At 37.8% G+C, this 12,467-nt stretch overlaps 1 protein-coding gene across 1 annotated transcript in view; it reads right to left on the bottom strand.

Annotated features, from left to right (window-relative positions):
* CHFR (checkpoint with forkhead and ring finger domains, E3 ubiquitin protein ligase) overlaps positions 1 to 12,431 on the bottom strand; it is a 24,337-nt gene extending 11,906 nt beyond the window's left edge. Inside the window, exons 1-5 of the mRNA XM_009335308.1 lie at positions 12,287 to 12,431; positions 10,100 to 10,199; positions 2,815 to 2,924; positions 340 to 399; positions 1 to 186 (exon numbers count right to left, since the gene is read on the bottom strand). The exon at positions 1 to 186 is cut by the window's left edge and continues 33 nt beyond it. Coding sequence (XP_009333583.1) covers positions 1 to 186; positions 340 to 399; positions 2,815 to 2,924; positions 10,100 to 10,199; positions 12,287 to 12,431 — 601 coding nt within the window. The remainder of the gene's footprint in view (positions 187 to 339; positions 400 to 2,814; positions 2,925 to 10,099; positions 10,200 to 12,286) is intronic.
* Between the last annotated feature and the right edge of the window lie 36 nt (positions 12,432 to 12,467).

Raw genomic sequence — 12,467 nt, 5'->3', positions numbered from 1 at the left:
CAGATGCAGACTCAATAAGAGAGGTAGAAGAAGCATTAAAGAGGTTAGATGTAGAAGTAGATGGCTGTGGTTCCTCATAGCAAGACTGAGTAGCTGACGGTGATGAGGTAATTTGGGTCTCATCATTACTTCTTCCTGTACTTGAGGTATCTTTGGTCACATGGCATTGGTTTTCTACATTAACTTCTACAGTTGGAAGGGGGGAAAGGAAAGAAAAAAATCTGCGTGACAGTCACCACATCATGGCCTCAAAATTCCAAGGAATCAAACTCTCTCAAGAGGGTTACATTAGTCATTGGAGCTTAGCTCCTCTTCATGGATCTTGAATTACTTCCTTACCTACTGGTTCTTGAGTTGCATCATGTTTTGTGTTTAAGGATTCATAAAGATAAGCAACATCTGAAAGAGATTAAAAAAATATTGATCAGAATCTTTAAACAAAAATTCACTAACCTTAATCTCACATAAACAACTTCTATTCACAAGTGGCTGCTTCCCCAAAGTGTCTGACAATGGAAGAGGCAAATGAGGGGTCACCTTTATAGTACAATGTTAATACTTTTACTTAAGAGGCAATTAGGAACAGCACAGCAAGATCTTTTCTTCTCAGGAAACCAGGCAGAGCTGCTTTTGTGTGACGTTTAACTTGTGCCAGCCATGGAACCAGAGGCTTAATCATTTCTTAAACCTAAAATCTGCTCTGTGTCAGAACAAACTGTATTTTTACTGCTACTTGAATGAAAGTTCTTTGAAGCAGCTTATTATTTCTAAGCTCACTTATCAATTTCTTTAATCAATTTTATTTCATTTCTGTGAGATATATGAACTCTCAAAAATACAGATTAAGACATACCATAAGTTTCATCCAGAAACTAATTTAGTATCTATTAATAAAATCAACTGGATAATATCCCTTTCTTCTCCATCTTACTTCAACCTAATACAGGTCCAAAGATTCCCCTAACTTGCTACTTTTTTTCATCTCCAGCCACCTAGAAGCAAATAAGACTCTCTTAGTTTGTAGCAACCCTTTTTCTGATCAAAAGTTAAGAGTATTGTCTCCTTCAGAATTACTCAGAACGGCCAAATAGGCATGCCAAACCTAAATTCTCTCTGTGTCTTTGAAGATGGAGAAGCTGAAAAAGCAAACTGGAGGCTTGGTAATTCAAATACTTGTTAACCCAAACAGAAATCAGTGATTCAGTTCAGTACCTGGAAAATTCACCTGAGTTCTTCCAAGCAGCATCAACTGCAATAGTGCCATCTTAGAAAGGATTTGAGATAAACAAGCCAGCCAGCCAAATACAGCTTATCACTGCTTCTTGTAACATTTACATCAGACAGCATAAATCTGTCTGATCTGTCTGTATATAAATTAACAGCAACTTCATAAAGGAAGTATTTCAGTAGTGACTATGTATGTATCTAGAATTTTTTAGATTAACAGTTCATATGTTACAACTCATATTACTCTATGAAAATTGTAAATACAGTCTTGTGTTTTACATTAAATATCATGCTGTAAATGTACCTAATACTACACCCTCCCATCTCCCAGTACATCCAATTGTCTTCACAATAATAGTGGAGCTTATGACCATACAAAGTCTGTCTGTTCACCTTAAAGTTCCACTCCAGAGCCATCAAATACAGTAATGAGAATTAACATTTAAAATGCCTCTTTCATCTAAAGTTTCTTCCAGAAGGTGTGTGCTCTCTACTAAAATTTCAATATTAAACACTTCACACTTAAAAGAATTGCATGCTAACAGACAGAGCAGTGGGCTGGGGCACAACAATACATATGTAAAAACAGAGCTTGCCCATTCCCTCTCTCCCCCCCATTTATCAAAGTTGAACTCCATCTGTTATTTCGTAATAATGAGCAATTAAATTATTTCTGTAAATCTTTTCAGTCAGCTTTGGATTTAATGATCCTGTATAACTGAATGAAATGAAATGGTATGAAATGAAAATGTATGAAATGAAAGTTCTGCTGCCTCAATAGTTATCATTTCCCAAATCATTTATGAACATCTTTAAGACAGATGACAACACAGATCATTCATGAAATCTTTTATTAATTTTGTTCCATTGCAAAAACTGAGTGTTTACACCTAAACCTTGGTCCCTGACTTCTACCCAGTTAACACATGAAAGAACATTACTTCCCACCCAACAATAGCTTGGCTTATTTAAAAACCTTTGAGGAAGGACCTCCATTAATTTATTTTTTTTTTAAACCTGATTATGTTATTTCAATTGCATCATCCTGAAAAGAATTACAAGCATGTGAGGCATGATTCTTTTTTAAGACAACACAAATATTTTTCCAGGTTTACTAATTCTACTTTCACTATAGGGCTTTCCCCACCTCCCCCCGATTTTGTCTCTTTCCTCTTTAAAACAAACAAAAAAACCCTAACACAAAACAAAACAAAAAGCTTTTGCAGCCTTTCCTTCTGGTGCCAAAAATTGCTTCAATGTGATATATAAAGTATCACTAACTACCCCAGCAAATTGACTTCTAAAAGAAGCATTGGGCGTGTGATCAAGACCTCATTAGTTACCATTCCATGCATCAGTTCTTCCAAAACTACTTCTAGGCACATTTCAATTTCAGACAGTTGCTCAGACTTGTCCCTGTAAAAATTGGCACATCCATGACCTCTTCTACAGAGACTTGTTTTTAAACATTAACAAATTATTTATCTTAAAATTGAGTAATTCTGTTTTAATTGTACTGCTATTTCTTTTCTCTCATGACTCAAAAAAATGACTAAGCATGCCATTTAAAAAATATCATTTACTTACTGTTCTCTGGCTCATTTTTTCTGTAAACAACATAGATCACATCCCCAGTCTGTAAAGGGTATGTCTGCTTCTTAACCACTTTCAGTTTATTAATTACTGTTCCATTAGTACTGTAAAGAGAAAGAAAAGATAACTTAGCATAAATGTTTTCAAAATTACATAGGAGAAGGAAGGGAAAACACAAGATACTTTTAATGAAGAAAAACTATTGGCTCTCAAAAAAAAAAAAAGTAAGCCAGGATAAAAAAAAAAAAAGTCCAGAAACAAATAAAAAATTTCTCCCGAAGACAGATGTGCAGAGCTACCAGGACTTCAAAGCTCATTTGCAGCTACTGGTAAAGAGATGGTAGCTGACAAACAAACAGACCAAAGGTCCCTGACATTTGGCCAATGTCTCAAAATAATTAGATGATTGTTTCTGTACAATAATCTCCACCCTTTAAGTATAAAACAGGAAAGGACAATAGGAGTTCTAGTCAAAAAGTTCTAGGTTATGTTTTCCAATTAACACTGGGAATCTCCTAAGACATTCTGCGACAAAGGAACTTCTCCTGTACAGTCAGGGATGCCATGCAGCATTAATTTTTCTCCCCTCTTGCTTCAAATAGTAAAAACCCTAAAATTCCAAGGTTACTTAGACTGCAACTCAAAAGCGAGAAGTTAGTAAGGTGGGAAAACAGTTATACATAATTAAAAGATGAGTTGGAATGAATTATTTTGATATTGATAAAAACTCCAAGGCTCATGGGAGAAATTAAATTGGGGAAGAGGAAAATGCAGAGCATTGCTGATTAATGGAGGTATTTCCTTCGCTATGGGTGACGTTTTATACACAAGCTATTGCTGTTTTATAACCAAGTCAAGCTATTCAAGTACTGAATAGTTCCAGCTCAGTTGCAATAAGCCTCTTTCAGGGCTGCAGCATTCTAGAATTTCAGACTTCTGCCATTCAAAATCTCAGCAATTAGTACAAAATATAAATGAACAGAAAATCTTCTTTTTCCCCCTCAGCAGAGCAAGCTGCTGCATGAAGTAACTCTGCTGCCACCTCCTGGAAGCCACCACTTGTGCCCAGGACACAACACAGCCTTCCTCAAACAGACCAGTTTCTCTCTAGAGGAGAGGGATGGTTATTTAGAAATAAGCACCTTCCCTTCTCATTATTTTTCTTTTAAAAAGCAACCTAGAAAAATCTCTTGCCATTTAGTAACACGAACAGAGGAAGAAAACTAGAACTTCGTACTGTTGACCTTTTTGGACACAAAGTCGAAAGCATTACATTAAAAAGACAAAAGAAAAAGCAAGCCCTTTTGAATCACTACAGCAAGTCTTGGTCAAGGTATCAGTTCTTGCTCTTACCTCTGCAACTGCTTTCGCTATCTACACGGTTGAATCAACTAATTCAACATAAATAACAAGACAAAAAAAACCATAAAAATGCTACTTTAAACATCCAGAAACAAACAAAAGTCTTTGTGTCACATCGATATTTGCTCTATTGAAGAATCTTCAAGCTTCTCCTATAAGCAAGAAAACTGTTTTAAGCTTGCCTTTTTACCTCAGGCATACAGATGTTGGCTGGCCTGAAAGACATAAGCACCAAAGAACCAGCAGAACAGAGACATCACTAAAAGAATGCCAAAGTTTAGCAATTAAGAGGAAAAAAGAATTTCAGTCAGTCTGTTAGAAACTATACTAATTTTTAACTTAACAGTGATGCTAGTGATAATATATTAAAAAGATTATGACGAAGAAAAAATTGCACCTCCTTCAATTGTCAAAGAAACAGTAAAGCTTACAACAATCCCTGAAACCTGTCAGAGGTCCTTTAACAAAACTAGGAAACATCAAATTTGACCTCCTTAGTTTTGCAGAAGGTAAAACAAAGCATGCATCTCCCACCTGCCCTAAGTGTTTTAGACCTTCTTCTGTAATAAAATAGCTAAACTCAAGTAACAAGAATTGTCTCTTACTGAGTTTTAGCTTCTACAGGCAATTCCTAGTCCCAATATTCCACTAAACATAGGGAAAAAAAGTCACAAAAATGTATTTATGAAGTTGCTCTGTCATGACTGCCAAGTTCCAAGATGGTTATGAGGGACAATAACTCAAGTGAGGTATTCTTGGAAAAAGAAAAAAAAAAAAAATCATTGCACATCTAGTAACCACGCGTGCTTGGTCTCACAAGGCAAGCTGCAAAAATAGCTACCCAAGACCCTAATTGTCAAATTGATTACAAATAGCCAAATCTTTTCAGTTCTGCACAGGTACACAGACTTCAATGAGAGCTGACTAATGAATTATTTGGCATCCATGGACCCAAATGAAGTAGGAATAAACTGATACCACTTAACACAGAAACCCATAAGCTTTTCTTAAATACATTAGCCAACTGAAGTAGTTGTATTTATATCTCAGCCAATAATCAAAGGTAAAAAAAATATCCGGCTACCCCAAATAATTTTATTAGTCTTTCATTTCCAGTTTCAGGCTTTAGCATGAGGCATTTAACAGATATGGTGACATATCAGATTAATGTTGGGGGTATTTTTTAACCAGACACACATGATAAATTATGACATTTGTACATTCCTCTGATGTTTCAAATTAAAGTAAGGTCTCCATAAAATAAGTAGAAAGTACAATGAGAATCCCAAATATGAAGGACATTCATTAGGTCTTAATATTGAATTGATACCAACTGGCTGTGTAAGTTTTGAGGTGGAGAAGAAAAACGGTATTATCAGATGTAAATTGTCTGCGTTGTGAAACAATGTCACAAAAGGTCCCAATGTCACTTTTCTAAAGAGTGGAAGAAAAAAGAGTCAGGCCTTGACTCAATTCCAGTGTGGCTGATGACTCTACAGTTTGATGAATGAACCATACATTAACTTTACTTCCCAATCCCAACTGCTGTGCAGAATTGATACGAACAGCTGTATTTCACTCAGAACAGGCTTACTTTTGAAGTAGGTGAATGATCTATGTGTTGTAAGATACTTTGGTATCCTTGTGAGAAAAATGCCAGTCTGTTACTTTTTAGTAATTACTAGCGTTCATCCAGGAAAAGAATGTAATTTACGGTAAAGCTTCTGGGTTAATATTTTTAGTAGTTATCTGCTACTTAAACACATATTATCCTGAACACACTGTAAACTGAAATGAGTTTTGAATTCTATTAAGTTACAGAATCCCTTCTGTACTGTGTCATTCTCCATTCTTTTAATGTTCACAGAAATAGTTTTGACTGGCAGGGTGAGGATAATTTAGTAGCAGAAAGGACACCAGCACCAACTGAAGATCAACCTCCGATTTACCCACAGAAAGGGAGTATCTGCTTGCCTGTCACATGAGTATCAGCCTTGTGTACATAGTTTCCTGCTCTGAAACATCACTTATTACTTAGAATCCTTCAAAAAAAAAATTCCTTGAAGACAACAAGAGGAGGTCTTTAAAAAAATTACCTTAGTTGCCTTTAAAATTTCTTTTTCAAAAGGAGAATCTTACTATTGCTTTTACTTAGGGCAAGCCACTGTGTTAGGTCAGCTTGTATAATTTGTTTTCTTTCAAGCAGTATAAAGCAACTAGTGCATGGTTTGGGAAATAAAGCAGAAACATACCCCCAAAAAGGGTGAGTCTGTGAATGTTTTATTGTACTATTTGCTAACTCTTGGCTTTTGTTACTTCCAAACTTCTATTTACTCAATAATTCTGAATTCTCTACACATTTTCTTTCACCTGCAAATTTATGGTAATTCTTTCCAAAGTAGATCCAAGAACTCATTATGCTACCAGGGAGATAAAAAACAATGTTGGCTGTCTACATATATTTGATTATATTCTTTGGTTTAGCTACAATACAGAAACAAATTCCACTCAGATCAATTGTCCCACACTAGCTGCCTCCTTCAACGCATTCCTCTTCACCAGAAAAATCTGAGCTCGACCACAGCAATGTTTCCAAACTATTTTCCACTTCAGCGAAGAAAAAGCTGACATTGTAGTATTTTTCTAGGACGCTGGGCATCTGTATTGCCAACTCAAACATTCAAAAATCTTCTTCTTTCAGCCTGTTTGATTTTTTGGAGCTCATCTGGTATTTGGCACAAACATTGGAAGACCCAGAAGAACAGATAGTCTTCTGCAAGTAGTCATATCAACCCGTTTAGTCTCTTGATTCAGCAAATGGTAGCCACACTTCACACCAACTCACAGGCAAGCAGAACACATAAAGGATCTTACTCGTTTTTGTTAGATACATAGAAGTGTAACATGCATAAGCAGCTAATTGGCAGTACTCCATCGGTCCAGCCTTTCTATTACACTACCATTGTAACAAGCCCCACCTTTTCATGAATATATCATATAGAAAATTAACTTTAATTTGGCTTTGCTAGTTTTCTGCTGGCTGCACCTTCTGCCTCGGGGGGGTGGGATGGGGTGGTGTGTGTGGGGGATGTGTGTGTGTGTGTGGCGGGGTAGAAAGGCAGGCAGGAACGTTCCTGCATCATTCACAATTTCTTTAGCTTGTATTATCATGACCATGGTCTAAACCAATTCTACCAACTACATGCAACTGAAACTAGGGACAGTTTCTCAAGCTTAGATTTACACGTGATAGGCAAACGTGGCCTGATTTGTTGTCTGAAATGTCTTGAAATTTGGGGTAACATTGGAGAATGACAATGATAAGCCATTTCCTAGACATCCTAGCTAGGCCTGATATTCTTTCCTGAAATTTAACATTCCATCCCACAGCTTCTGGGAGTATAAGCCCTCCAGGGATCTATCCAGGGACCTATCCTGGTTATTTTCTCTAACTACAACCTAGAAGTGGAGAGGAAATATGCCTTCATCAAGTTTGCGGATGACATCAAAGCAGGGGCAGAGCTGGGCTGCCATTCAGAGGTACTAAGGCAGGCTGGAAGAATGGGCTGACGGGAATGTCATGACATTCAACAAGGACAAACCCTGAGTCCTGCACCTGAGATGGAATAACCACCTGCAGCAGTACAGGCTAGAGACCAACCAGCGAGAGTTCTTGATGGATCTTATGACTAAGCATAAGATCATACACTTTGGACTTATGCCTAGGCTTAAGTCAGCAGCATGCCCTGGCAGTGATGAAGGCCTACAGCACACTTGGCTGTGTCAACAGGGGTGTAGTCAGAAACTCAAGTGAAGTGATTATTATTTCCCTTTACTTGGAACTCTTTAGTCCACATGTAAAATATTACATCTAGTTTTGGGTCACCTAGTACAAAGAAGGTCTTGATAAACTCGAGCAAGTCCAGCAGATAGCCACCGGCATGGCCAGAGGGCTGGAACACAAGACCTATGAGCCAAGGGGCTAGGAGAACTGGGCTTCTTTTGCCTGGGAGGAGGCGGCTTGGTGAGCAGGGGACCTCATAGCAGCCTTCCAGTACCTATGAGGAAGTTACCAAGATGACAGAGACAGGTTCTTTACTGAGGTGACAAAGGTCATAAATTGAAACAAGGAAGAATCAAATGGATGCAAGGAAAAAAAAAAAAAATCACTGTGAGGATTATTAAGGTACGGAATAAGGGCGCCGAGAGGCTACAGAATCTCTGTCCTTGGAGGGTTTCAAGACCTGACTGGAGAAAGCCTAAACAACCTAGTCCAAATCCAGTGGTGGCTTATCTTTGACAGAGTTTGAACTATGTAAACTCCTGAGGTCTCTTCCAACCTGAGTAATTCTAAACGTTCTGTTTTACTTGAGAAAATAAAATAAAAAGAAATGTAAATATCTGGAAGTGAGTTCCTCACCCTGAAAAAGATTCCTTTTAATATCAACATAGCTACTAATTGATCAAGAGACAGAAAAGGAGCAGAGGTGCAAAAATTCTGCTGAAAGAAAAATGACAACTAAAGCTCATACGTTCTGCCAGTGCCCCCCAAAAATGTGCATGTCATTCAATTAGACAGTTCAAACGTTTTTCAGAATATTCTTGGAGGGATTTTTATCAAAAGCTCAGCAGGTATTTGATACTAACCCCGAGCTACCAGAACAATATACTTAATTGCATTCTGCTATGTTGGAACAGGGATTTGGCAAGATACCCTTCAAAAACTCAAATGTGAAATTTCCTTTTTATGTATGTACATCAATATATTTTGAAGTGTCTTCTTCGTCTTCGGGTAAAATGCCTTCCAGACATGAAAAATGGGGGGGATGGCAGAAAAGTATTATTTGTTTCTTTACTGACTGCAATAACCTGGCAGAAAAAGAATGTGGTTTACAGAAGCATTTTAAAATGTCACGGAGTTCTTGAAATATAATAAACCAGAAGCTTTCATCAATCTTAGACAAAAAATCCTGTCAAAAATTAAGCAGATGAAAAATTGAAGAGGTTACAATCTCCTCCTAAGAAATAGCCTTCCATTCAAATTCCTATCTCAAATTTTATAAAGGAAACTGGAAAACAAACTAAAATCCATGGGAAACCACCCACAACCCCTGCAGTGCTATTTGTACTCCCACAGTAGCCTTAGAACTCTACAGGAAATAGCCTCACCAGTATAGCAAGTTCACTGGCCTTCAGCATGTGACGAAGAATGTAATTAACTTTATATACTAAAAGTACTTCCACTAAATTAGCTTAGCTTTTTAACAGTAGTTCCAGTTAAGTATGTGCTTGTATCTTTCTACATTAAGGGCTTTAGTTCTCACACCCCTAACTTAACACAGAAACACCCAGAAAAGAAAACAATCATTCTGGTTAAACAAAAGCAACAAAACTGAAATATCAATAGTAGAAATCTAGCAAACGTCTTTTATTATTAAATTAGATCGAATCAGCTCTAATCTCCATCTGACACGCCCACCACAACTGCTAGACTACTACAGTACTTACGCTATATAGACTACAGGTATTTTGAGTACCAGAAAGATGTATAACAAGTACAGATTTTTATTCCACATCTATTTTTATGCTTTGAGATCATCCCTGCAGGTATTTTCCTCCCTACACAAGTGCCTGAAATGAGGCACACTCATACTTAGCATGCTGGCATCACTTTTTTCATAAGTCTAAAGAAATATGCTACAGAACTATTACATCAACAGTATTTTTCATCCAGTAGACTATGAATTCCTTTGTAGAGAAAAAAAATACTTAGAAAGAGCCAAAAAAAGCCCAAACCTAGATGTAAAAGTGGGGAAAAAAAAGAAGAAACAAAAGAGAAGGATGCCTCGAGCAATGCACAAGATTTTACTTCACATACTAAAAAGAAGTAAGAGTAGAAGTTCACAGAAGAACCAACCTTGTATCTTCCAATGACACTTGACCAGATTCTTCATCCACTATGATTTTACAGTGATCTCCAGACACCAACTTGTTGCCAGGGAAAGATAAGTCACAACCTTAAAAAGAAAGCAGATTTTCCAGTGTGCTTAAAAATACACATTACACAGGCAGATCAGCATTCTACATGGCTATAAATGCACAACAAACTGACTCATGTACATCTGCAATAGTTCAAAACTTCTACTGGCATATAGGCAGCAACAGAGTCTGGTATGCGATACATAAATACAAGCGGTGAGATAGCCCCATGTGCTGATATAAGCTTGTTTCAACCATTTCAAGATGTTTTAGTTCCCTTTTTTCCCCACAGTCCTAGCCCTTGCAAATGGAAATCAAATCACAATTACTCTGTTCTAGAGTGGTACAGAGATAAATTCACACACATTTGAAGCGTTCAATCTAAGTTCTAGAGGCATATATCACAGAGCACCCCGCTCTTTTTCCACATCATTGTAACGCTGTTTCATTGGATTTAACTTCTGCTTCATTCTGGTATATTGGGGGGAAGCAGTAGGAACCAACAGCTGATAAATAAAAGAGTATCACTGTTCTTTGTTGAAGTCTGTCTCTTTTGTTTGTTTTTAAATAGCAAAATTTTCCTCATCTCTGTTGACAGCACTATTATGTTAATAAAGCTGAAGGGAGATTAAAAATCCAAGACTAAGATTTAGGGATATGCAGGAGAAGTGTAATGACTATGTTGACGTGATAGAAACCTTCCTACCTATGACTCCAGGGCTCTGAGCAAATACAGTATTTTTACTTCACTTTAACACTGAATGTTCGAGGCAATGCTCAAGGTTCCCCACTAGTGTCTCTCACAAATGACTCCAAGTACTTGCTTACACAAAAGTTGTAATTAACAAACGTGATTCACTTCCGCCTATTCACGCTGTGGGTGCACTGCATCTCAGCCCGCAAGAACAACATATCCAGAAGGAACATAGTAGCCACTACACATGCTGGTGACAGTTTATCGCTAGTCTACTCCTAATATTCAAGGAACAATCAACAGCTACAGAGTTAACTGTTGCCACACAACTTGTGATGCTAGGAAGCCCACTGAAAGTCAGTAGACTAAATTTTATTCAGGAGCATGCCAACATTTCCATTCTATTCTACGGAGTTAGACATTCATATGGAATCAGGAATGACAAAATGCTCTAAACAAGCATTTCTAATGCTCCTGAAGATTTTCTAAGTAATACTTATGACCCAAAGCTCGGTATTCTTGTAACCACTCATTAATCCATTAGCACTCAGTTATGGAAGCAATAGAACGTGCAAAAATTCACCTTTTTTTTCTGCAAGATAACCCTCAACTAGACCTCAGTTTGAAGAGTTTACCTGCAGCTTAGATAACAATAAGCAATCTAAATGCATATTACCAAATAGGCAAAACATTTTTCCTACAGTACATTATCTGAATTTCTCAGAGCTATAGCATCTGGTGTTTGTTCAAGACTATTTACAGAATGTGACCGGTCAGTCAAATAGCTTGAACTGATTAACAGGAAACTGAAAATTAGTGCTGTCAGGGCAGAGTAAAAAAAAATGAAAACACTGCGATGATTGTTTTAAATACAGTAAGCATGAAATCCTTTAAAATAAAGGCAAGTAGTAAAAGCCCCAGACTCTGGGAATAAAGCTTTCAAATCCACCCTCAGAGAAACTTTCAGTACTTGTTGGCAATATTTATATGCCCAGAAGAATTAAGGGCTTTTATGTAGGCGTTTTCTCTTCTGTGAAGCACAAGCATTTTGCATTGCAGTTCCAGCTTATTTTAACCACAGAAACGAAATGAGAACGTAAACAGGACTGATACACAGAAACTCTTCTGAATCAACAATCGTTTTTTCTTATTTGTACAGACTGTCACAGGCAACCTAAAAGGCATATTCACTTTTAAACGCGCACGTGTCACAAGCTGGTAAAAAAGAAAAGGTCAGTGTAAACTTCCTCTTCACACAGAGCCAAGAGGTAAATTAGGAACAAGGGACCGCCTGGCAACCACCTCCAACAGTTGAAAGCACCAAACCCAGCCAGTTTCAGTCCACCCTCCGATGTTTTAAAGGCCAGGAGGGGGGATCGCTGCTGTCCCCCGAACACCGCCCTACGCCAGCGCAGCCTGTCCCCGTCCCACCTTTCTTCCGACCAATTGTCCATTCTCTTTTCAGCAGCAAGACGTGCGGCTCTGCCTCATCAGCACCCAGCCGGATCAGCTTCCCCCAGGGCTGCTGCTGCTGCTGCTGCTGCTGGCTCTGCTCGCCTCCTTCCGAGCGCTCCATTTGGATTCACATCTGACAAAAACAAACAAAGCGAAC

Source organism: Pygoscelis adeliae, unplaced genomic scaffold (genome assembly GCF_000699105.1).
Source record: "Pygoscelis adeliae isolate BGI_AS28 unplaced genomic scaffold, ASM69910v1 Scaffold410, whole genome shotgun sequence".
In the NCBI taxonomy this organism is placed as follows: Eukaryota; Metazoa; Chordata; class Aves; order Sphenisciformes; family Spheniscidae; genus Pygoscelis; species Pygoscelis adeliae.
This window is presented reverse-complemented; position numbering and strand designations above follow the sequence as displayed.